The 27347-nt window shown below is 39.6% G+C and overlaps 1 protein-coding gene across 2 annotated transcripts in view; it reads left to right on the top strand.

The window, feature by feature from the left end:
- Nucleotides 1-27347, top strand: part of UNC5C (unc-5 netrin receptor C) — a 325165-nt gene that overhangs the window by 263734 nt on the left and 34084 nt on the right. For both annotated transcript variants that reach the window (XM_075285567.1, XM_075285559.1), the window contains 4 exons: nucleotides 816-983; nucleotides 4103-4267; nucleotides 20015-20080; nucleotides 25408-25599. In XM_075285567.1, coding sequence (XP_075141668.1) covers nucleotides 816-983; nucleotides 4103-4267; nucleotides 20015-20080; nucleotides 25408-25599 — 591 coding nt within the window. The remainder of the gene's footprint in view (nucleotides 1-815; nucleotides 984-4102; nucleotides 4268-20014; nucleotides 20081-25407; nucleotides 25600-27347) is intronic.

The following is a 27347-nucleotide window of genomic DNA, read 5'->3' as shown; positions in this document are numbered from 1 at the left end:
CTACTTAAGTCCCCCTTGCTGTCCACTTACCTGCATAGAAGCGTTGCTGCTGGTCTGGTCCCTGCTGTTCTCCCTCCTCTTCTTGCCTCTTCTCGCCTCACTGCCCCTCCTAGGTTAGTGTTACAGACCTAGGAAGAAGGCAGGGCTTGTTGCTTAGGAGAGTGTGGGCGGTTACAGGGAGGGGAGATGTGAGTGCTCCCCTCCCAGTACCCGCCCACACTCTCCTAAGCCATAAGCCCCGCCTTCTTCCTAGGTCTGTAACACTAACCTAGGAGGTGGGGGCAGCGAGGCGAGAAGAGCAGCAAGAACAGTGGGGACCAGACCAGTGGCAGCGCTTCTGTGCAGGTAAGTGTTATTAGCTACTAGAGATGTTAGCTAGTCTCCCATTAGAATGAATGGACGCAGCCGGCGCGCAGGGGGTTAAGTGGCCGAACGCCGGCACACAGCCAGCTGCATCCATTCATTCCTATGGGACCTAGCTAACATTGTTAGCTTTTCCCACAATGCTTGGACAGTAGCAAAGCATTGTTGGAAATAACCTCCGACCTTGATCCCACCTAAAAAGATCAGGATCGGAATTCCGATCGTGATCATGAAATTTACTCGATCGCCGATCGGAATCCGATCTTTTCCGATTCCGATCGCTCAACCCTAGTCATAACCACAATAGTAAATCTGGGCCTATATGAACATACTCTTACAGCAGAAATGGGGTGAAGGTAGGAGCTCTTCAGGAGAGGAATTACAGCATTTCTGCTTTACTGTGTCATAGTATGCTTTTTAATAGTGTATCGTAATCATTTGTCTATTTCTAGTCAATGGTGGTTGGTCCACATGGACAGAGTGGTCTGCCTGTAGTAATCGGTGTGGAAAAGGTTACCAGAAGCGTACAAGAATGTGCACAAATCCTGCTCCACTCAATGGTGGAGCTGTCTGCGATGGTCAAAGTGTCCAGAAGATAAGCTGCACTACCCTCTGCCCAGGTAATAACATGAAATTACAGAAAGGTTTACTCTACATTTAAACATGAAACCATTTTGCCACTTTCTGGTCAACGGGATTCCAACTGGTCACCAAAAGAATAAAGCGGCTCAGTATAAAGGTGCTGGACTGCATGGTGCAGTATATGGAGTAGAATAAACCACATACATCTTAAAATTACAATTTTAAAATATTACATTTAACTACATTCTGCATTTACCAGCTAAAAAAAGAATTTCTACATTAAGGGATTGTACCACTAGGGATACATTCCCTATCCATAGGTCTCACTGGTTGGATCCCCAATTGACAGTAAAACAGATGCCTGAAAGTTCCCCATATGCTGCGTGTGAATGGGGCTGTGGTGTGCATGCATGTGTATATGTGCATGCAGTTGAACCCCAATGACCAGAATCGTATCCACAACCTGAGGATAGGGGATAAGTGACAATGGTGGCACCATGCCTGAAAATGCAAATAACTAGGTAGACATTCACACCAGAAAAATGCAAGCATGACTGGATAATATACCAGGGGCTGCTGGTAGGCTGGTCAGTACCCCGCACCAATAGTAAAAATCCAATACACCTTACAAACACCAATACACTCTAAAACTCTTGAATCATAAAACTCAGTCCTGTCTTTATAAGCCACCTTAAAGGGGCTCTATCAGCAAAATCATGCTGCTAGAGCCCCACATATGCGTGCATAGCCTTTAAAAAGGCTATTCAGGCACTGTAAAAGTTAAATTAAACTACCCCCCCCCCCCCCCCCCCGTTTTAAAATAATAACTTAAAAAAGAATGTTCTCTACTTACGGAACGTGCACCCTGGGCGGGCATTCAGGGTGCGCTGTCTTCTTCTTCCCCGCCTCTTCTTCCTCTGATGTCTTCGGGTGCCGTCCTCCTCCGGCGCTTGCTCGCGGACACTGATAAAAAAAAATAGCCCGGGCGCATGCGCAGTAGCACGCGGCTTCTACTACGGCTACTGCGCATGCGCCCAGGCTATTTTTTTTTATCAGTGTCCGCGAGCAAGCGCCGGAGGAGGATGGGACCCGAAGACATCGGAGGAAGAAGAGGCGGGGAAGAAGATGAAGACACACCCTGAATGCCCGCCCAGGGTGCACGTTCCGTAAGTAGAGAACATTCTTTTTTAAGTTATTATTTTAAAACGGGGGGGGGGGGGGGGTAGTTTAATTTAACTTTTACAGTGCCTGAATAGCCTTTTTAAAGGCTATGCACGCATATGTGGGGCTCTAGCAGCATGATTTTGCTGATAGAGCCCCTTTAAGGCTAAGGCCCCATATAAGGAGCCACAGCCAAGATGCGCTCACAATTTCTTCCAATGCACCACTCACAGAATATCTGCAGAGTTTTCGTCTACTTTGTGCTTCTGCTTCTCCTATACAGAAAATGCCATTGTTTCCATAGGTATAATTGATATGTTGTGATTTACAGTAACACAAATGTATTTAAAATGGCAGCATTTCCATTGGAGATATCTTTCTGCAATGCCAGAATTAGCCAGAATCCCATCCACTTTGCAGGTACTGTAAATGGTGGCATTTATTCTACGTGGGGCCCCGGGCCTAACAGAGATCTTCAAAAACAAAGAACTACACTCACCGGCCACTTTATTAGGTACACCTGTCCAACTGCTCGTTAACACTTAATTTCTAATCAGCCAATCACATGGTGGCAACTCAGTGCATTTAGGCATGTAGACATGGTCAAGACAATCTCCTGCAGTTCAAACCGAGCATCAGTATGGGGAAGAAAGGTGATTTGAGTGCCTTTGAACGTGGCATGGTTGTTGGTGCCAGAAGGGCTGGTCTGAGTATTTCAGAAACTGCTGATCTACTGGGATTTTCACGCACAACCATCTCTAGGGTTTACAGAGAATGGTCCGAAAAAGAAAAACCATCCAGTGAGCGGCAGTTCTGTGGGCGGAAATGCGTTGTTGATGCCAGAGGTCAGAGGAGAATGGCCAGACTGGTTCGAGCTGATAGAAAGGCAACAGTGACTCAAATAGCCACCCGTTACAACCAAGGTAGCCAGAAGAGCATCTCTGAACGCACAGTACGTCGAACTTTGAGGCAGATGGGCTACAGCAGCAGAAGACCACACCGGGTGCCACTCCTTTCAGCTAAGAACAGGAAACTGAGGCTACAATTTGCACAAGCTCATCGAAATCGGACAATTGAAGATTGGAAAAACGTTGCCTGGTCTGATGAGTCTCGATTTCTGCTGCGACATTCGGATGGTAGGGTCAGAATTTGGCGTCAACAACATGAAAGCATGGATCCATCCTGCCTTGTATCAATGGTTCAGGCTGGTGGTGGTGGTGTCATGGTGTGGGGAATATTTTCTTGGCACTCTTTGGGCCCCTTGGTACCAATTGAGCATCGTTGCAACGCCAAAGCCTACCTGAGTATTGTTGCTGACCATGTCCATCCCTTTATGACCACAATGTACCCAACATCTGATGGCTACTTTCAGCAGGATAATGCGCCATGTCATAAAGCTGGAATCATCTCAGACTGGTTTCTTGAACATGACAATGAGTTCACTGTACTCCAATGGCCTGCACAGTCACCAGATCTCAATCCAATAGAGCATCTTTGGGATGTGGTGGAACGGGAGATTCGCATCATGGATGTGCAGCCGACAAATCTGCGGCAACTGTGTGATGCCATCTTGTCAATATGGACCAAAATCTCTGAGGAATGCTTCCAGCACCTTGTTGAATCTATGCCACGAAGAATTGAGGCAGTTCTGAAGGCAAAAGGGGGTCCAACCCGTTACTAGCATGGTGTACCTAATAAAGTGGCCGGTGAGTGTACTTGTTACACTCTAAACACTACATACTGGATCCAATCCACCAAAATGAAAAAGACTAACAAGTAGGTGGTCTCTACATGACCATGTGTTTTCTGTAAGTGCAGGGATCCAATTCCCCCCAGTGTGAGTGAGTGAAAGTCCAGGTGTAGATTCAATAGCAATGAAGTGAAATCCTTTCTTCTTGAGGGAATCTGGTAGCATCCCACATGCTCTCCCAGGCTATCAGAAGACTACAGATTCTTTTTGTGACGTCACAAGCTCTCTGTACGGTCTCTCTTTCAGAGGATGGTGAATGGACAGCATGGAGCAAATGGTCAACCTGTGGGACAGAGTGCACACACTGGCGCCGTAGAGACTGTGCCAATCCACCACCAAGAAATGGAGGGAAAGACTGTGAGGGGCCTGTATTACAGTCAAAGAACTGCACGGATGGATTATGTATGCAAAGTAAGGACAAGACTAAAGACTAGCTCTATGCCCTGTCTATTCTTTACTACCATCACAGTTCTTTATTAATATGTATAGTTTTAGTTTTCCCACTATGTAGTCCTTTTGTGTGTTTGTGTCTATACTAAGAGTCAGAGGTGTAACCTTAAGCTCCTGGGCCCCAATGCAGTGTGTGTAATGGGGCCCCTACCCACCTTGTGCCATTTAAAATAGAGGCCCAGTAGCTACATATCTACATATATCTAGTCTACATATGAAAAACAGTTTGTGTTTATATATGTTTCACCCATATTTTGCACACCTACTGTAAATGGATCTACAACTAGAACATGCTCCAAATAGTAGACAATGGGGTTCCTGACTTGGTGACCCTGTTGATCTCTAAGGTAAAGTAGCAGTATCAAGAGGAAAGCCCTGTCTCCTGTTGTCTTTCTGCCTGCATGGTGAGCCTGTGCTATAGACGGCTAAACCATACAGACAGATCTTGCTCACATTGCTCCTAGCATTGCTGCCATTTTGATGTACTGATTGGCTGGCGACATCAGTGAAGCATTGATATTATACCCTAGCCGTCCGTGTCTGTATACAAACAACCCCTTTGATGAAGAATTGATAAAATCTACTCCTCGTCTTAAAACCTTTCTCCAAGTTGTTTTCCCCTGAAGTGTCCTGTACTACTTGATGAATGCAATAAAACACATACTGTAAAGGGAAGACTGTTTATGGAAATGTATTATGTATTTTCTAGATTTGCCTGTTTCCTTGAATGCATTTACATGACATGAGAGAAAGAGAGGTTCCCATTACCATTATTCTTTCATAAAACTCTATAACACAGTATACCGAAATGAAAAACCCAGTTGAATATTGGCACTCTTAGCCCTAGGGTGTTTCCAGTGCCTTAGTGTCTGGGTTTAATGGTAATATTTTAATGGCTTCCTATATACAAGTCAGAAACGTATAATCCTGCTCTATGATCCATCACTGCTGAGAAGATTGATTTGTCATGCTTTATAGCTCTGTCTGAAACTAACCAGTTGCTTCGCTTTTCCTCTGTCTTTATTTTTTTTTATCTCGACTCTATTTCTCTGCAATGTCATTAGTTTTGTCACTTTTATATAATAAGTTCAGCATTTCATATTTACTTGGTTCCTGAAGGGGGTAAGAGCGATCATCAAGAATAGGTTACAGGAGATTGCACGCACTGCTGTGTACAGATTACAGGACAGAGAGCAGCTATGAAGGCGAGCTTGCAGGGCGGTGTACGATGACATTTGTCTCTGTGTACTCTATTACTTTTCATATAAACTGGCTTACTGATTTGGAAAGTGATAAATAAATGTTAGGGGTTTTTTGGGGTTTTTTTCCAACTACTCCATTTTGAAATGCACTAGAAGAACTATCTATCATTCTATCTATCTATCTATCTATCTATCTATCGATTATCTATCACCTATCTATCCACCTATCTATCTATCTATCTATCTATCTATCTATCTATCTACCATCTATCTATTATCTATCTATCAATCTATCTATGTCTATTATCTATCTATCTATCTATCTATCTATCTCTCTATCTAACTCTCTATCTCTCTATCTATCTCTCTATCTATTCATTATCTATCTATCTATCTATCTATTGATCACCTATCTATCTATTATTGATTGATCTATCATCTATCTATTATCTATCATCTATCTATCTATCTCTAATATCTATCTATCTATCTCCTATCTATCATCTATCTATCTACAAGTGATGTCAGGATTGACATGTTCGGTTCTTGCATTAGTTTCCTATTATTGATCTATCTTTCTATCTATCCATCTATCATCTCTCTATTATCTATCTATTTATCTATGTATTATCTATCAATCTATGTCTCTATCATCGATCTATTATCTATCTATCTATCTATCTATCTATCTATCTATCTATGTCTCTATCTATCATCTAGCTATCTCCTATCTATCATCTATCTATCTATCTATCTCTATTATCTATCTATCTATCTATCTATCTATCTCCTATCTATCATCTATCTATCTATCTATCTATCTACAAGTGATGTCAGGATTGACATGTTCGGTTCTTGCATTAGTTTCCTATTATTGATCTATCCATCTATCGTCTCTCTATTATCTATCTATTTATCTATGTATTATCTATCAATCTATCTATGTCTCTATCATCGATCTATTATCTATCTATCTATCTATCTATCTATCTGTCTGTCTGTCTGTCTGTCTGTCTGTCTGTCTGTCTATCTATCTTTCTAAGAAGTGAAAAAACGGTGTAAGTGTAAAGTTGAAGATTAGCCATCTTCTAGTTTGGCTTTGCACCCGATTTGTATGCTGTGCTGCTTCTGCATTTTTATCTATCTATCTATCTATCTATCTATCTATCTATCTATCTGTTATCTATCTACAACTGATGGCAGAATTAACATGTTCTGTTCTGCATTAGTTTCCCTATGGCATTTCCTTACCAGGCTGAATGAAAAGTGCCAGACGTATAAACCCATAATAAGAACATATATTCCTATTATCTAGGGCTAGTTTACTTCCAGTATATCTATTCTTTATATGTGACACATCAACATTCCTATTGTGAACTTCCCGGGGTATAGGGTGCATCTCCTTATTTTCTGAATAACTTAAAAGGGATTATAGGAAAATGTGATGTTCTTTTTAAAATGTAATATTTTCCTGCATGTGAATATGCAGTTTCAGTTTACTATAGTGACAATAGTGTGCCCTTATATAAGAGACAATGTCAGTACTTAATAGAAGTATACACACTCCCTGATATTTTAAATTCCATAGTGCAATAACAATAATTAACATTTTAGAACGCAGTGTGTTTCCACAGTTTTCCCCAACTGAGCAAGCAGAGAAGTCTTTAGACCTGAAGCCTTTCAAACATAACCCACACTTCTGTACTGTAATTGCTTCTCAATGTATTTAGAAAAATAAAAAAAATACTACACTGGTTGTATTATTAGAAGGAAAAAAAGAAAAGGGAAGAAAAGCCGGGACTAATTTCTCTGCACCCTGGAAATAGCTTGCGCCCTCACAGTCTGTTTAATTTCACAGCATGTATATTATGCCTGTGTGAACGATTATTTTGATAACTGCATAGAATAAAAATCCAGCTTGAAAACACATTTTCATTTTCCCTATTATCTTTTTTTTTTTATTGATCCATTTTCCTTAAACTATTCCTGACAGCATTGCCTCAGATACAGGAGGAAATAACGTTCACTTTAATTCAGAATATAGAGGCACGTGTGTAAGGAGGCTTTAATTGGATTATTGCTACATTTGGCTCCTGATTAGCGGATCCATCAGTGCTTCATTAATATCACTGTGACAGATCAATATAGCCTTTTATTAGGCTGTGTATTCCGCCATAACTCCGCAATCTATTCCGATATTGATTTCTGTTTGGAAAGGTGTTTTACCCATAAAGCTGTAGCTTTGGTTTCATGTTCAATATGGTGTTTCTGTAATGTCACATATATGCTGACAGCCCTATTTCTTTAAGAACTACACAGAGTTGTACTGGTGAATTCAACATCTGCTACCATAGCCCTTACAGCCTTATATCTACTACTATTTAGCAATCTAGTCCAAGAAAAGGCAGCACTCTATATAAATCAAAAAGTGGATGCTTATCAGACATCGGCTGCCTTAAAGCATGTATCTATGAGCTACAAGAAAAACATATTGTCTTCTCTTAAGTTAATGATTTTCAGTAAATAAGCTGGTGTTCCCAAATTAATATTGGTTATGCTGAACTAGAACTAAACAGTACATAGTGGATGACTCGCGTAACAGAATAAAAATGTGTAGAGCGTAGAGAGTAGAAAGTTCTGTTCATGAAAATGTTGTTTCTACAACATGTCCATATCTATCTATCTATCTATCTATCTATCTATCTATCTATCTATTTATCTATCTATCTATTCCATTTCTTTCTCTTTCTTTCTTTCTTTCCCATCTATTTACCTATCCATCTATCTCACCTGCGATACCTTTGCCACAAGAAACAGGCTGAGGCCTGGTTCACATCTACATTCGCTATTCTGATCAAGGAGCACCTTTCTTTCTGCATGGTTCGTGCAGACACTGTGCGGACAACACACTGATCCCATTATAGTCTATGGGGTCCGTGTGGTTTCTTAGTTAACCACTTGTTAATGTGTTCAGTATTCCATTTGGGGGGTCTCTGAACAGAATACCAAACGGAGACGTGAACTAAGCCTGAGATGAGAGAGAGAGAGAGAGAGAGACTTTTTTTTGCAGGAAATCTGCTTACTATCTATGAGTTACATTACATTCCAGCAGCAATAGTACAATCAGCTAGTCTGAAGGACACAGACTCTCCTTACTATCACTGTTAGGGAGTGTTCACACTACCGTCGGTGTCCGACAGGTAGTGTCCACTGCTAATGTCCATGCAAAATCTTGTGCGGACATTAGCATCGGGCACTAGCTGAGTCTGTGACATTTTGCATTGATTTAAATGGACATTGGGTGCATTCTTTTACTGTCTGTGGGTGTCCTTAAGTGTCCGTTCCCAAAGATTTCCGACTTTTCAAGCGGACAGCAAAAACCTACATGTCGGGTTTTGCTGTCCGCTTGAAAAGTCGGACATCTTTGGGAAGGACACTTAAGGACAGACACGGACTGTAAAACAGCGCACCCGATGTCCATTTAAATCCATGCAAAATGTCACGGGCACAGCTAGTGTCCGATGCTAATGTCCGCACAAGATTTTGCATGGACATTAGCAGTGGACACTACCTGTCGGACACCGACGGTAGTGTGAACGCCCCCTGAGCTGAAGACAAGGAAAGCTGTGTGGACACAAGCAAAGGCTTCCTGTTTTCCCATCTTGAGCGTATTGGTTTCCAAAGACATACTTTCTCTAGTAACAGATAATGAACAGCAAATTGGGAAGGAGCAATACATCTAATGGCCAGAACTTTTAGATAGTATACAGTATTTCAGACAGAAAAACAGCAATATTTTTTAAAAAAAGGTACATTACATTCTGGCTCAGAATCACATGAGACTAAGTTGTCTGAAAAGTTAGTGACCATTTAAAGAGGACCTTTCATGTCCTCAGCACATGCGGTGTAATATACCGCTAGAAAGCCAACAGTGTGCTGAATTCAGTGCACTATCAGCTTTCCCGTTCTGTGCCCCAGCTGAAGAGCCATCAGTGCCGTTACCATAGTTCTTCAGTGTCAGAAGGGAGTTTCTAACAGTCTGCCATGAACGCCCTTCCTCACAGTAGCATCTATCTTACTGTACTGTGAGAGGGGGCGTTCCTTACCGCCCAGTGATGACGCTAAGTGGTGAGGAACGCCCCCCCCCCCCCCACTCCTGACAGTACACGTCCATAGACTAGTACTGAGGGGGGAATTTCTCACCATTTAGTGTCATCGCTCGGTGATAAGGAACGCCCCCTCATAGTACAGCACAATAGACGCTACTGTGAGAAAGGGCTGACTGTCAGAAAAGTCCTTCTGGCACTGAAGAGCTACAGGAACAACAGTGATAGCTCTTCACCCGGGGGCACAGAATGGGAAAGCCGATTGTGTACTGAATTCAGCGCACTGTCAGCTTTCTAGCGGTGTATTATACTGCATGTGCCTGAGGATGTGAAAAGTCCTCTTTAAGAAACTGAGGAGTCCCAAAAAGCTAAGTTTCATTATTAGATATAGTACCGGTTTATAATATTTCAATTCCCTTTAAAGTAATCCCATCTAAAGCAAACACATTTATACCAAATTTCTAGTGTTTCCTTTTTTATTCGAAGCTCTTTAAATCCCAGATTTCATGACTCACTGTAATTGTTCAGCAGGCTTGCCCTGGACACAAATGTGTTGTATCTTGAATTCTGCAAGTAAGATGAATTTGCAGTTTACATTGAGAGATTGTGTTTTTCTGCCTGCTGCCACATCACAAATCGGCTTGTGCGGCTCTGATCCTATTTTACAGTTCTTGGCCAGTTGCGTGTTGCAGTCATGCAGAGAATGGGTTTGGAACTATGAATTCAGAGAGTTTGGAATTGACTCCAAAATTCCACAGTAAATACTCAGGGGTCCCCTGAACATCTTGGCCCATTTACTATGGCCCTGGGGACTTTGACAGTTTTGATTATATTAATTTGTTGCTAATGTAGATTTCCATTGTAAATGTAGCAGTGGATCATACACAAGCCAGTTGCAGTCTTGATTATCTTCCTCATTTTCCTTGATCACACTCCAATTATTCTCTAAAATGATTTGTGTATAATTCCAGTTTTCTCCTGTAATCATCACACTCACTGATCTAATAAAGCAAGTAATAGGATGCAGCATCCTAGCTGGAGCCAGCATTACATCTCAATCCAGTATTTAGAGCAGGGAGAGCAGCTTCCAGATTTTGTATGTGCCGGTGGGATTTTTAGTTTTTTTGCTTATTGTGTTTTACATGTATGCTAAAAAGTATGACCAAGGGATAGAATATATATATATATATATATATATATATATATATATATATATATATATATATATATATATATATATTGTAAGCCGATGGCTGGTCAGGTAATGGAGGGGGTGTACATCTCACCCAGACTACTCAGGTGGGTGAGAAGAGAAAACTCCATGAATGTTTGTTCTCAGCAGACAACTTTTGTCTGCTGAGCATTTTGGTAAATGCTCAGTATTGTGCTGGATTTTTAGGAATGACAGGTAGGATTGGTAGTGGGACCTGTCATTCCACCCCCTCCAGCCCACACTTTGGGGATGTTCTGGCAGCGACTCAGCTGTAGAGAGTCTCCTCGTCAAGGAGGCTTAAGAAGTTGCTCCAGCAGCAACACTTTGGCAGAGCTTGGCTGGAGAGCCAACAGAGAGGTCATATTTTTGGAGCTCTGTCGTGAATGATTATACTGGCTTTTTGGATTTCTGTTATTCTAGGTGAGGTAACCTATTCTATGTTTAGTTAGAGCCTAGCCGGGCAGTAATTTATTTTTATATTGCTTCCTTTTGTTGCTGCACTACCTTTTTGAGTGAAAATAAGCTCTACCTTTGTCTTGGACTGAAGAAACTGGACTTGTGTGTCTATGCCACCCTACCTAGCAATCCCAGACCCTGACTATATATATATATATATATATATATATATATATATATATATATATAGCTGAATTTATTTTTTTAAATAAATGCATAATGTAGGTGAAAAGAGACACAGTTTTTCTTCATAAGACACCTGGGTTAATATCCAAGACGTAAGATTTTTTCCAGAGCATCATACCACCAGTTTGTCTTTCTCCTATAGTATATTCTGGAGCCATTGCTTCTTCAGGTACCACAGGTGACACACAGGCACCTGGCCATCCACATGATGTCAAGGAAAATGTGATTTTTATATCAAGGCTTCTTCTTCCATTACTTATAGGGAGTCTGTCAGCAGGACTATTGGTATCAAACGAATCACAGTATCATGTAGGCCTACTTCTACACTTTCCAAAGATGTCTTTCATATGGATCCTTTTTATCTAGATGGGAGAATGAATCCCCAGCAGGAGAGGACTTGTCCCAAAAGTGCTTTTCAGCTAATTTTCATAAGAATATAATGCTGATGTTCATAAAATGGAGCTGCAATGCAGAATAAAGACAAAAGACATCTTTGAAAAGTGCAGAAGCAGCTCTGCAAGGTACTATCATTTGTTTCATTTACTTGCTGACAGACTCCCGCTCAGTTCTCGACTATTATGTTGTACTGAGTGTATACTTTACATCAATGTATTGCGGTACATTGCACTGGGTAAGAGCAGATCCCAGCTTCAAGCTCCCTTGTGCAACACGAAAAAAGAAAAAAAATTAAAAAAAAGTTTAAGAAGATAAAATTCAGGTTTAAAAAATAGACAAATAATAAAAAGTTCAAAAAACCCACCTATTAATTTAAAAAACACATAATATAAACAAAATAAGATGAATAAACATGTCAGGTATCCCAATATGAGTATAAGTCCGCACTATCCAAAAACAGCATTATTTATCTCATATAGATAAAGAGCAAATAAAGAGGCCTTACATATCTCGTTCAACAAAACAGTAAAAAATTATAGGCAACAGGACATGGTGACCCCAGGAAAAATAATCATTTTCAAAAATTATGTTTTATTAGTAAATGAAATAAAGCATAATAAAATAAATATGGTATCACCATTGCCGTAATGATTCGCCAAAGTTGCCATGCAATTTTTTAAGCAGAGGGGTTTTCACACAGACCACCAAAAAATTAATAAATTATTTAATAAAAGCTAATTAAAACATTATCTGCACGCCAAAATGGTGCCAAATAAAAGCACAACTCGTCACGCAAAGAATAAGCTCTTAGATATGTCGACAGAAAAATCAAAATGTTATGAATATTGGAAGGCAGGTTAGGGCGGATTCACATCTGCGCCCTGGTTTCCACTTTCAGGTTCCATCTTCTGCCCGAGAACCTGGACAGGAGATGGAAACTAGCAGTCACTTTTCAAATCCATCCATTTGAATGCGTTTGCAAATTGTCTGCCTGTGAGCGTTTTGTGGTCTCCACGACGAAACCGTTTTGTTTTTTTATAGATTGTGAGCCCCACATAGAGCTCACAATGTACTTTTTTTTTCCCTATCAGTATGTCTTTTTTGGAATATGGGATGGAAATCCATGCAAACACAGGGAGAGCATACAAACTCCTTGCAGATGTTTTTTTTTGCTCTTGGCAGGATTTCAACACCAGGACTCCAGCGCTGCAAGACTGCAGTGCTAACCACTGAGCCACTGTGTGGCCCCAAACCTGTTTTTTTTTTTAACACAAAGTTGGACATGCAGGACTTTGTGTCCAATTAAAAACAAAAAAAAAAAAAAAAAAAAAGGTTTAGCTGCGGAGACCACAAAATGCTCACAGGCGCTCACGGGCAGACAGTGTCTGCCGGGTTTCTGTCTCCTGTCGGCAGAAGATGGAAACCTGAAAGAGGAGGCCGGGGCACAGATGTGAACCCGCCCTAAGGAAAACATGAAAAAAGTCCCAGATTATTAACCTACAAACCACACTGTATCCTTGAATGGTCCAGTTCTGATGCTTATGTGCTCATTGTAGGCACCTTGGGAGGTGGCTACACAATCCTATAAGCTGTAAGTTGAAAAGAACGACAATGACAAAAGCTTAGCAAATTACCTATCAGTAAATTCTTGGCATGTTGAAAAAAAATACATGACAACACGGGAGAACGTACAAACTTCATGCAGATATTGCCTTTAGTCAACTTGAACCCCAGACCCCAGCACTGCAAGGTAACAACCCTGCAACATAGCCAGCATTCATTGCTTCCACATCAGAAGGACAATACTTAGTACAACACTAAATCCTATTCATTTGATTTGTTCAGTATATACTTGTCCACTCAGTTTTCTGGAGTCATGACGGACACTGTGTTTCCAAGTGGCTCTCATGACAGACACAAGCCTTTGTTAACATTATATCACATAGATTTATCATGACCCAAGTGAGAGGTTGGTGAAAAATATCCCTAAATTAGGAATACATTATAATACATGAATGTGGAAGCATTTAACTGTATTCTCTGTAGAATTTTTCTCTTTCCTTCTCATTTACAGTTTAATGATAATTGCTCTACTTTTCTGAGTTATGGCAGGCCATAAAAACTTATATTCAGTGGCTCAATAGTAGATGATTAATAGTCATTTTATCCTTTAATCAATTAAAAGCTTAGGCTAAGCAGCAAATGTCAACTCCCTATATGCAAGTCTATAAATCAGGGGTTCATATATGACTAAAGAACATGAAGCATTGCATTGGTGTCTATGAGATAAAGTTTTGTTTTTCTAATTTCTAAAGTCTTCGATATTTATTTTATTTGGTTTTATCTGGAAAATCTATCAACTTGTCTCGTAATTGGTCCTTTATGTGCTGTAGGTCATGATACATAGATAGATAGATAGATAGATAGATAGATAGATAGATAGATAGATAGATAGATAGATAGATAGAAATATAGATGATAGATAGATAGATAGATAGATAGAGATATAGATGATAGATAGAACTATAGATAGATAGATAGATAGATAGATAGAGATATAGATGATAGATAGAACTATAGATAGATAGATAGATGATAGATAGATAGATAGATAGATAGATAGAAATATAGATGATAGATAGATAGATAGATAGATAGATAGAGATATAGATGATAGATAGAACTATAGATAGATAGATAGATAGATAGATGATAGATAGATAGATAGATAGAGATGATAGATAGATAGATAGATAGATAGATAGATAGATAGATAGATAGATGATAGATGATAGATGATAGATAGATAGATAGATAGATAGATAGATAGATAGATAGATCTATAGATAGATAGATAGAACTATAGATAGATAGATAGAACTATAGATAGATAGATAGATAGATAGATAGAACGATAGATAGATAGATAGATATAGATGATAGATAGATAGATAGATAGATAGATAGATGATAGATAGATAGAGATATAGATGATAGATAGATAGATAGATAGATAGATAGATAGATAGATAGATAGATAGAAATATAGATAGATAGATAGATAGATAGATAGAGATGATAGATAGATAGATAGATAGATAGATAGATAGATAGATAGATAGATAGATAGATAGATAGATAGATAGATAGATAATAGATAGATAGATATTCATTAATATCAGGTGAAATGACCATGATGATTGGCTGGATCTTTCAGCCAATCATACATCCCTCCGGACTCTCTGCACCAAGGCATGTGGAATGTGGTTTACGTTACAGAAATACTATTATATGTTGCAACAATTGCTGAAATCCATACACATGCCCTGAGGATTAGACAGACATCGTATTTGCAGGAATGACAAGCAATCCTTTTCTATTTTGTTTGATCACTTCAGTCTTCATCACAAAATATTTCCCATGTTCACACTTCACACGTAAGCTGCTCTTACCATTATGTTTTTGTATTAAAAATTTACACTTTGCATCCAAATTTAGGGAGTTACTTGACAACTGATATTTGAAACATCTGTTATTTCTATTTTAACATTTGCATTTGGTAAACTATTATAAATGACGTGCACATAGCGTTTGCTATACAATGTTTGTTAGCGATGTGACAGGCTGTATATATCATTGTATGTAATGAGATGATATTAAACAATGCATTAGTGTGAACTGATGGAGTTGTGAGGATTGAATAGTGGCATGGTAATATACTATGGCATTTATGGCTCATGTACTGCCATGAGTGGAATCATTTTATAAAGTGAATGCATGTTTCTTGTGATCAAAGATGACTTTATTAAGAAGACTACAATTAAAATTATGTTTTTAGTTATCCTGGAAGAAGTTTAGTGTTATTTTTTAATAATTAAAATTAGTATTAATAATAAATATCTATGACAATTATGATTCCAATACTAAATAATTGTATATGCTAAGCCTTAAACATATGGCAGAGTTAGACTCTATGTGCCACGATACAGTGCTCAGATGCCATAAACTGGAGATATTTATCTCAGTAGCTCCATAATTCAATATGACATTGCTATAATGCCACAAGTAGTTGTGTATGGAATCAAAGACATATGTAGGTACATTAAGACCCCAGTACCTCCATGGATGCCCTATAATGGCTCCATACAATACTTACAGATTATAAATCCATTTGCATGAGGTCTATAAAGATCTCTTGTAAAAAACAAAAAAATTAAAAATAAATCCAGTGAAACCCTACACTACTCTGTTCTGCCATGGTGAATATAGCCAACTAGCTTCCAGATCCTTCTCAAAGATAGAATTTGCAGAATTTGTGCCATTAGACAGAAAGCATGGAATCAAGGCTAGGTCAATTTTAGCTTAGTCAATTCAATTTTTGAAGATAAGACATAAGGCCAATTCATTAGCCAGGTAATATTTTCTATACCTGTAGGGATAATTTGTCAGGTATATTGGACACAGTCTTAATGAGTAGTATTCATCTGATGGACCCCATTACCTATTGCTGAGTGCAATGTGACAACACTCTCCCTAACATGGTTATCACAGGAAGAGCAGCTGCTACATTGTTATACAATTAGCAGGAGCCAATTAGCTTTACAGTTTGTCATATTTCTGCCGGTTCTGCAAGTAAGTGACATCCTTGTCCATACTTGTTCATGAATTTGATAAAAGGTGCACAAAGGAATTGTCATGAATCTCAATATTGCAACCAGGAGACGGTCCTAAGTCTTCTACACATGTATATCATTAAGGCTCTCTCCTGTCGTAATTATCATATAATTATAAGTGTGCATTAATTATAGATGTGCACACAGTATGTAGTGCTTTGATGATTAAACATATATTTTTACATCCGCAGTAAAGACGCTGACACATTTAATAACAGTATAATCATGGCTAGCCTTAAGCCGAGATGAGCAGATAGATCTGCTGTGATTATCAAGTAATGAGGCACTTCTGTGCATGAAATATCATATTAATTGTCTGAAATTGATTTCAACTGGACTTGTGATCAAACTGAAGGCAAAATATATCTATGAATGCACTTGATGTACCATAGTGGTTACAATCACTTAAAATGGCTTTCCAATGTTTCATGTTTTGCAACTATTATAGAATTTTGCCCCCCACCATCAGTCATTATTTTCAATATTCTATTAAACTATTTCTAAAAGTATAGCTGTCCTAGTAAGGTAGCGATCATGGGCGACAACTAGAGATGAGCGAACACTAAAGTGTCCGAGGTTCGAAATCCGATTCGAACATCCGCACACTGTTCGACTGTTCGAACGGATTTCGAACCCCATTATAGTCTATGGGGGGAAATGCTCGTTTCAGGGGTAGGCAACATTCGATAAAATCATACTTACCAAGTCCACGAGTGACGGTCGGGCTGGATTCTGCTTGAAGTCTTCTCCCGGCGCAGGGTCCCCGCGTCCTCTTCCGGGTGGAATTCACTCTGCCTAGGCATCTGGCCTAGGCAGAGCCGACTGCGCATGCGCGTGCGGCTCTGCCCAGGCCCGACGCCTGAGCAGAGCCGACTGCGCATGTGCGTGTATGCGCGTGCATGCCCGCGCATGCGCAGTCGGCTCTGCCTAGGCCGGATGCCTAAGCAGAGTGAATTCCACCCGGAAGAAGACGCGGGGACGCAGCGCGGAGAAGATTTCGGAAAGGTAAGAGAAGAACCAGCGTTGATTGGCAGAATGTATAGCATTCTGCCAATCAACGCTGGTTCTGCATCGAACATTAAACTTCGAACAGCTAGTAGTGTTCGATCGAGTACAAGTATTTTGAATACCATAGTATTCGATCGAACACTACGCGCTCATCTCTAGCGACAACCACTAATGGCAGTCCGACACATGAATATGGAATAACTGTATATTATTATATATAATCATATGCCCCTTCTTCTTCCTTTCTACTGGACTGTCAGCACATCAGGTTTTATTGTACAGGACTGTAGTTTTGTCACTCTATTTGTGAACCAGAGGCATCAGGGTGAACATTGCTATGTATAAAACCCAGATGAGAGCCTGTTTGATATTGTTCTGCAGATCATGGAACTAAGGAAGGTAGACAAAATCTCTCTGGGGGCTTCCAGTGGCATAACTAAAGTCTTGTGGGCCCCAGGGCAATCTTTTGTCCGGGGGCCCCCTACCTCATCCCTACAACAAATTCTTGATAGTGATGGTTATGGGTGCTAAGGAATTTAATCCACCTTAGTGTGGTTAGGGTAATCTGTGCGTCCCCTTGGTTTATGGGCCAGATGGAAGCTGCAATCTCAATACTGATGCCAGTGGTTATGGGCCCCATACGGCTACTGGGCCCAGTGTGACTGCACCCTCTATACCCCCTCAAGTTGTACCCCTGGGGGTTACCTTACTCTTCATAGAGAGTCTGTGACAACCCCTAACATATCTGTTTTAGTAAATAATTGTATCCCCTTCAAAATTACAATTTTGGATCAACTTTTTTTATAACTCTGCCTTGTGCTGTTCCCCTATTACTCTTCCTAGAAATAAATTGATACCTGGATGTTACCTGTAAGGGGTTTGTCCCTACACATTCTCACACAGTCCAATCAGAGCTGGATCCTATAAATACACGCCCCTTTGACAATGGTCAATTTGTTTATAGGAGGAAGAACATAATGCAGTTCTAAGAAAAGAATTGGTATTCCATTCAGATTACAAGCACTACTAGACAAGACATGTCTTGGTCCTTAACCATAGACCACAACCTCGTAAACAGATAAGACAACTGCAAGGCCTACTATTAATATGCCCAGATACAGCATGAGTGTCAGATCTGTGTATTACATGGACAATCCATTGATGTTTCTATTTCCTCTGTAGTATTGTGCCCCATAATCTTTCTATGAGTGGAACATTCATGAAAATTCATTGTGTTAACTGGGAATCTCTTTTATTCATTTAGTTGAAATAAAAAGATACCAGTCTTTGTGAAGATGAACAATTGTGTCCTCATGTATTAACAAGGAGAGGAAAGAGGTCTTTCATCCATAATAATGGATCTGAGACCTTGTTTTACTCTTTTGAGTGCACTCTAGACATTAAAAGCAGATGTCAGATTAATGTCTATAGGCACCGTGCGTCTTGTTCATCAAATACCACCCGTGTGCCTGTGCTGGTATTTTATCTTACATCAGCCATATTGCAGGGATCCATGCAACGTATTCACTGGATATTTCTACCTTACAGCTTGTGAAAAATGAATACATCAGGGAGACAATTATTTTATCATGTACCAATGGTCATTAAAGGGGCTCTATCAGCAAAATCATACTGATAGAGCCCCACATATGCGTGCATAGCCTTTAAAAAGGCTATTCAGGCACTGTAAAAGTTAAATTAAACTACCCCGCCGTTTTAAAATAATAACTTAAAAAAGAATGTGATCTACTTACTGAAGGTGCACGCTGGGCGGGCATTCAGGGTGCGCCGTCTTCTTCTTCCCCGCCTCTTCTTCCTCTGACGTCTTCGGGTCCCGTCCTCCTCCGGCGCTTGCTCGCAGACACTGATAAAAAAAAATAGCCCGGGCGCATGCGCAGTAGCCGTAGTAGAAGCCGCGTGCTACTGCGCATGCGCCCGGGCTATTGATAGAGCCCCTTTAAGCCCAGTCTCTGCCAATGGAGACTGTAAATTAATCGTAGTGCATTTTTATCTCTCCTATTGTGTTTGTTAATGTTCCCATGATTCTTTGCTGGTATAAAATAGCAGAGTTGGCATGCACCTATATGAATGTATATGCAAAGAAGAATCTACAGAACAGACAGTATTGTCTTTTTAGTAATCACATAGGATTCCACTTGGGTGTATGAGAATTTGTGCAAAAATAAATCAATGTAGTTTTCCATGCGCACATCAGTCTATTAAATATTTCATTTTTTTTTTTTTTTTCATTTTTTGAAACTAAACTTTTTAGTTGAGAGTCAATAGTTGTTTTTTAGGATCTAATGTGAATACAATCGCCAGGCATTTGATCATTTTAATCTTCAGCCTTTCATCCTTTAATTCAACCTTTTAGATTTTCGTTATTTTTTGTCTTTTTTACGTTTTTTTATTTAATTCATATGATTTGTTTTTCCTTTGTTTGTTTTCTTTTGTTTCTTCCTTTTAAGGCCCGATTTTCCCTCTGTCACCCCGAACAAATGAGCAGAAAACACAGAAGGAGTTTGGATATCCTTGTAAGTTTTGTTTGATTTTTTTTTTTTGTTATTATTATTATTAGCATTATGGTTTTAATTTATATCTTTATAATAGTATTGAGACAATGTACCGTACATGGTGATATCACAGTACAGGAATAATGCATATATTGATGTCACATTACTATAATAAACACGGTAATGTCATAGTACAAAAATGATCTACACCAGGGGTAGGCACACTTCGGCACTCCAGCTGTTGTAAAACTACAACTCCCAGCATGCATACTTGGTCTGCTGCTCTTGGAAGTTAATGGCGCATGTTGGGAATTGTAGTTCCACAGGACCTAGGTGCCGAAGGTTGCTGACCCTTTTTCTACAGAGATATATCACAGCACTACACTGTGTACACCGTGATGTCCCAGTACAGAGATAATATACAGTACATAGTAATGTCACAGTACAGAGATAATATAGACAGTGATGTGATGGTGCAGAGAGTTGTTGGGCCCCATAGTAGCTGCTATGTCTGCATACCCATAAAACAATCATAGTTGCCTTATCTCTTTAACACCTTTGTTGTTTCCACAAGTCCATTGCATAAAGATTCTGAATGTTTACTGCAGATGAAGATGAAGTGTTGGTAAATAGAGAACAGACTAAGACAGAGACATATTGTATGGTAGAGCTGCAAGTATTGTGCTGATCATCAGTATCTGTCATCTAGAATAATAAAATAACAGACTTTCAATAGAAAAGAATGCACACGGTGTAGCTAAGTATTAGTCTATGAATAAAGTATATATTAAATGGTAAATCATCCATTTTACGTTATATAGTGGCAAAGGGCTAGATTATTTGTAATTTCTCATGCATGTTCACATTTTTCTGCCTGAGGCCAGCCATAGCTTTCTTGCACCAATATTGCATTGCGTTATTCATTCATTTACATGATAGAAAATTAAGGTTACTACGGAATTGAAATATTCATTTTTTTTCTACAATGGTTACATGAATATTGTAAATGGGTAATGGAAAGCAAGGAACATGACCTCTTATTTAATATATATATATATATATATATATATATATATATATATATATATATGTATATATATATATTAGTGCCTATGTATGCTATTAGAATGGCCCTTACACTGTACATTTTTTTTTACATGAGTTCGGGAACCTTAAAGGGGTTGTGTCCAGGATAAACTGATAAGTATCCCCTAAGCTAAAATCCCTCCCCCCACCTAACTTCTAATTTACTTCTATTTAAAAAATGTATAATTACCCATATTCCTGGAGCGGTCATGTGACCGCTCTGGGACACGTTCTGATAATCCTGTGACGCTTCTGAAACAGAATGTCAACAACACTCTTCCCCCTCCACTATCCCCATCAATACTCACCAAGCCTTCCTGTGTCCAAGGAACGGACCCCCCCCTCCCCCCCCCCACACACACACTTCCTGTCTTCTAGCAGTGGGTGGAGTAGGTTAGCTAGGAAGAGGGGGGGGGGTTGTAAGGGGGCTCAGCAGTTACCAGAGACACCCAGAAATCACTCCAATAACTGCTAAAGGTATTTGGGTGCACTTATCAACCCATCACTAGCACTAACAGACCTTTATAAAATTTAAATAAAAGGATTTTCTGCCCGAAAACCCTTTTAACTACAGTACTTGCTCATGGAAAAGTTAGACATTTAGAAATGGTGCTTGTAACAAAATCAAGGTGGATAATACAAACTACTATAAGCGTAAGATCACTACAGTATGTTACATGCCATGTTATTTGTATGAGGAAAGATAAGTTAAAGAAAACATAGAAGAAAAGATAACTATAATGCTAAGTCCGTCTGCCTGCTATTGTGCCATAGTGTTCAATATAGAAAATCTGACAGTGGCAACACGGTGGCTCAGTGGTTAGCACCGCAGCCTTGCAGCACTTGGGTCCTGGGTTCGAATCCTGCCAGGAACATCATCTGCAAAGAGTTTGTATGTTCTCCCCGTGTTTGCATGGATTTCCTCCCATTCTACAAAATGATACTAAATGGAAGAAAAATGTACATTGTGATCCCTATATGGGACACACAATCTACATTGAGGAAAAAAAATATAGAAAATCTGGCACATAAGGAACACATTTGAAAGTGGCCATATTCTTTTTTGGAAATATAAAAACAAATAAAAAAATCATCATTACCATTTATACCCTTATCAATGATACATTATCTTCTGACATTTCCCAAATAATAAGGGACACACCCTTTTGACAAGTGGAATGGTACTGTTCAGTAGTAAATGTAGTAAAACAGAGGAACTACACAGAGCTTTTAGAAAAGATGATCTAGCATTTTATTGGGAAAGTTCTGTAAAAAGACAGACATGTCACGAAATCTCACAAGACGTCTTTAAAGGAAGACTGAAGGCAAAGCTGATTCAGTGTGTGGGCAATTTATGGTATAGGAAATCTCTATTCACTGAACTATAAAATCCTGTGTCATGGTCTGGTGCTGGAGTACTAGGTGTAACCGAGAATGCTTATATGAGAGATTAGAACCCTTCAGTATAACTGGAAGGGGAAGGGAGGGAGGGAGGGCAGGGGATCTTCATGAGTATCTGCTCTGGATACAGTAACACCTGTAGAATATTGTTCTTGGGTTCCGGACACTTAGGAGGTCTGTTACTCTGTTCTTGTTAGACATTAGAATTTTATATTTTGTGGACCTTTTTCCATGGTGGCCTGCAATCAGTATGCCGGTAGCCTGTGATACAGTATATTAACCTTTGGTGTTTTGTATGCTTTGGAACAATTCTCCCTGCAGGAGATTCCACTCCAGAAATAAACTAGATTACAGTAGGCACACATTAGAGAAGGTTGTTAATATATCAACACATGGACCTAAAATGTGCCAGCTGCCATTTGCATTGAATTAGTTTTGGAAGGAAATGCAGAGTAATAGTCCTCTCATAATATTCTCGAAGGCATGGTCATAAAGCACATTTAAATGCAGTTCAGATGGCTTTTACTATGCACTGGCCATCTTCTGGCTCCCTATTGCACAACATGTTCATTAATGATACTTGTATCATATGTTCCGTCCCCCTGAAAACCATTCTTCATGTTTTTTGATTGTATAAAGCATACTGCTCTAGATGTATCAGCCAAGTTTATGCTGTTCTCATTGTCAGACGCTTGTCATTTCTAAGGCAGGTTTACTGTAGTGCACTACTGGTAGTAGAAACCCTCGTGCATGTAGTAATACTCTATACTACCAGAGCCCTTTCCTCAGAACAAGCCCCTTTTTGGACAGTTTAATAAGTGACTTCTGTCTAAGCCTGTAATGCGTCCGACTCCTAGACAATGAAATTATATTCTGCATGGATATCCCACTCAGTGCACAGATATTGCTCATCACACAGATATTAACTCTTTTTAGAAGACATTTTCACAGTGCTATGACTTCTTGGTATGTCTTCTGTAATGTCAGAGGTTCACTGCCCAAAGGCCTCTTTTTTTGTAAAACAATCATGTTTTTGCGCAATTTCTTCTATTTTACCAAGGCATTCCTTGCCATTATGTTGTCTTATCACAGAGGCATAGCTAGGTTTTCTTGATTCAGTTTAGCATCCCTCCCCCTATATGTGACACAGAGAGATCGCAGTGTTGTTCTGCCTCATTTGCAATTAATAAGAGTGATTGTGGTCACATTGTGAACTGCCTGATTTCTGCCAACTGCGTCACAGCCACTTAAGGGTCACAAGATGCACAGCCAAAAAGACTCTGTGTAGCAGATGGTTTAGGACCATTAAACCGCCAATGCAACCTGTTTTTTGTCTCTGGAATAGGGGAAGAAAAGTTCCCCTCAACTACATTTCATTTGTGTATTATATAGACATGTTTGTCAGTCATAGTAACAGGTCACCATTATATTGCATACTTCTCTTCTCCCAGAGGAGACTATGCTGTATAACAGTGACCCATTACATTACTTACTCTGTATAATACATAATTGAATTTGTTATAAAAGCTTAATGCTATGTTTGTATATATTCTTCTATCAAACAGAGATGATGGGGTTAAGTGCAGGCATGGACATCTCTTACCTCCTGAACTCTCTCAGGATCTACTTTAAAGAGGTTGTCTGCAGACTGTTCATTTATCTGGTCCTAGGGATCACTGGTTGAACCTGAAGGTTCTGATGTCGTCACAACCCTCAGGCCGGGGTGAACCAAGACTCTCTGCTCCCTGAGGTGGAGTGTAGAAAGGCACCCCCCCCCCCTCAGAAAAAAAAACACGTGAAAATCTTTGGTTGGGTGATGAGGACCCCCAAATTAGGACACACCCCCATTAACAGATTAAGAAAATCTCCTTATTTGGCACCAACATAGTATAACACTCCCTTTTGTTTGGCCCACAACAGGATACATGGCCACCTTTTTCTGGCCCACCACATGGTGCATGACCCCCCTTTTTTTGGTCCCCACATGGTATACAACCCCCTTTTTCTGCCCCTTCACACAGTTTATGACCCTCTTTTTCTGACTCCCCACATGGTATATGTCCTCCTTTTTCTGGCCTGTCACACAGTACATGACTACCCTACTACTTTTTTTAGCTCCTCACAAGGTATATGACCGCACATTTTATGCCCCCCCCCCCATAGTATATGACCCCTTTCTTATGCCACCCCCACAATATATCACCCCTGTCTTATGGGCCCTTCAAAATAGATCACCCTGTTTTGCACTCACACAGTATATGACTCTCTTTCTCTCTTTTTTTTTTTTTTTTTTTTTTTTTTTTTTTACCTCTATACACTATATGAGACCCCTATTTATGGACCCCAGACAGTTTATGACCCCTGTTTACACCCACCACACACAGTACATGACCCCTTTTGTAAAGCTGTATGTAATGTCCCAGCGTACTTCAGCATTGTGACATAAGTGTAATACCACCTGGAGTCGGCAGCGAAGGGTGACAGGACAGGAGCGTGGACAGGTGAGTCAAACTTATGCAATAACATAATAAGTACATTTTGAAAAATGCTGCGGTTCTATTGATGCTCCAGTTGGGGAAATGATAAAATATTCATTTCCTATATAACATTAATATCCTTAATATTACATTTGCTAAATGGGTTTAATTAAATACATAGTTTTAGAATAAGATAAAAATATTGCATTCTATTAATTACATACAATATTAGATTAGTTACATACAATATTAGATGCGTAAAATTTAAATGTATGTTAAACATAATCTATTATTATCTAGAATGTCTTTAATGTGAAACATTCAATCTTAACAATTTAGAAATCTAAAACGTTCCATTAACACCAATATCATTGCTTCTTCCAGCTGCTCCAAGCTCGGACAATGTCGCCCTTTATGTTGGCATCGTCATTGCTGTGATCGTATGCCTCGCCATCTCTGTCATTGTAGCTTTATTTGTCTACCGGAAAAACCATCGAGGTTTTGAATCTGATATAATCGATACTTCTGCGCTTAATGGTGGATTCCAAGCAGTCAATATTAAGGCTGCAAGACAAGGTGAGTGCTTATATGAACAGCTTTGTGATATAGGAATTTGGATAGCAGTTTGTATTTAGAGATGAGTGAACTGATCTGGTTTGTTACACATGAATCATTTTTATACTCACGGGTCACTTTAGGCCCAAGAGTATAATAATCAGCGCCCAGGGAAGCCACAGAAGAAAAAAAACAAAAAATACAATCTTATACTCAATCTTATACTTTCTCATTCAGTCTTCTTTGCCGGGGTCCCCACCATATTCAAGTTGCATTGGGTGGAAAAGTGTTTTGCAATACCCAGGCAAACTAAGAGCTAGTTCACACAGGGCAAGAGGGGGAGGATTTTGGTGTGGAATCCTCCTCAAAATCCGCACCCTCACAATAGAGGTCTATGTAGACCGCTAGCGTCTAGTGGAAAAAAACGTCTTCAGGCGGATTCTGCGGTTGATTCAGTCGCGGCGTCTGCCTCGCGACAGCACCCTCTGGACTAGGCCCATTCATTTGGGCCTAATCCGGGGTGGAAAGCACTGCACCGTCATCCCGTCGCAGCAGCCACGACGGAATGTGCACGTGCGGAATCCCCGTGTGAACTAGCCCTCAGGCAACACCCAAAGCCTAAATAACAGACATATATGAAAACTGTAGAATCACCTCTACAAGGTACTGGGATTAGCTTTATAACCAATTTACTGCTGACAGTACCTTATAGAATTTTCTTATGAATATTTCTTTTTTAGCAGATAAAATGCATATTATTAAGAATGCAACAAAAATATTACAAAATAATCAAATACATTTAACAATAATAGGACTCTAAGCCGCCTCATAACTATCTGGATCCAAAGGTTGGGTAAAGCATCACTAAATCCAGCATGGGCACAAACACAACACAATCACAGCTGATAGAGAAGTGTCTATATGGGCAGTTGTGCAAAGAGACAGCGTAATTACAAAGGGGAAATATGGATGTGTCCATATGTTGTACAGGCCTCATCTGAAGGCCTGACATTTCAGGGAAATTATATCTGCCACTCAATAGCTAAGGTGCCAGTTTCCTTTCTAAAGCAGACTGAGCAGAAGGCTTTGAAGAGAATGTTTGTGGAAATTATTGGTGTTGTCTCAAGCTGCCATGCTGCGTTCTTGCAATGTGTCACTAAATTGACTCCAGTTATGTCAGATTTGACAGCAAGATTTCTCTCATATTTGACAGAACAATCAATTTGGTCCAAAATTTGAATAAGAAATATTTTTCTTCTCCAAACATACTTTTGTATCTTGTTTGTGGGAATATGTCATTGTCAAAGAGAGGAACAGCTAGCGACTATTACTGTACATCTTCAGAATCACTCCTCCCGAATTTTGTTTGTATAAAAAGCAAATAGCTTTTAGTTTCCACATGTTGAGTCAGAATAGATGACATGTGAATATGTTCCACATGTGCCGTCACGCAGGAAAAACAGAAGACTGCGAAGAAAGGCATCCGTAAATGTCATGTGCTTCATTTGCGAAAGGTTTAATAAGCAAATTAAATTTCCTCATCACATAATGGCTTTCAGGGGAAGTACGGTAAATTGAAGATGAACAGCAAGTACTAAATCTTACTGACTGTTTTCTCTCCCATAGTGCACACTATCAGGAAACTGCTTAATTCAATGCGCTGGCTATATTCTACATAACATATGTTTACTAGGCACAGCCAGAGCTGTATTTACTATAGGCATCTACACAGCCAATGAATCCATTTTTTATATTACATCTTTCCCAGA

The sequence above is a fragment of the Leptodactylus fuscus genome, chromosome 1 (genome assembly GCF_031893055.1).
Source record: "Leptodactylus fuscus isolate aLepFus1 chromosome 1, aLepFus1.hap2, whole genome shotgun sequence".
Taxonomy (NCBI): domain Eukaryota; kingdom Metazoa; phylum Chordata; class Amphibia; order Anura; family Leptodactylidae; genus Leptodactylus; species Leptodactylus fuscus.
Note: the sequence above shows the minus strand (reverse complement) of the source record. Positions and strands in the feature narration are given on the sequence as shown.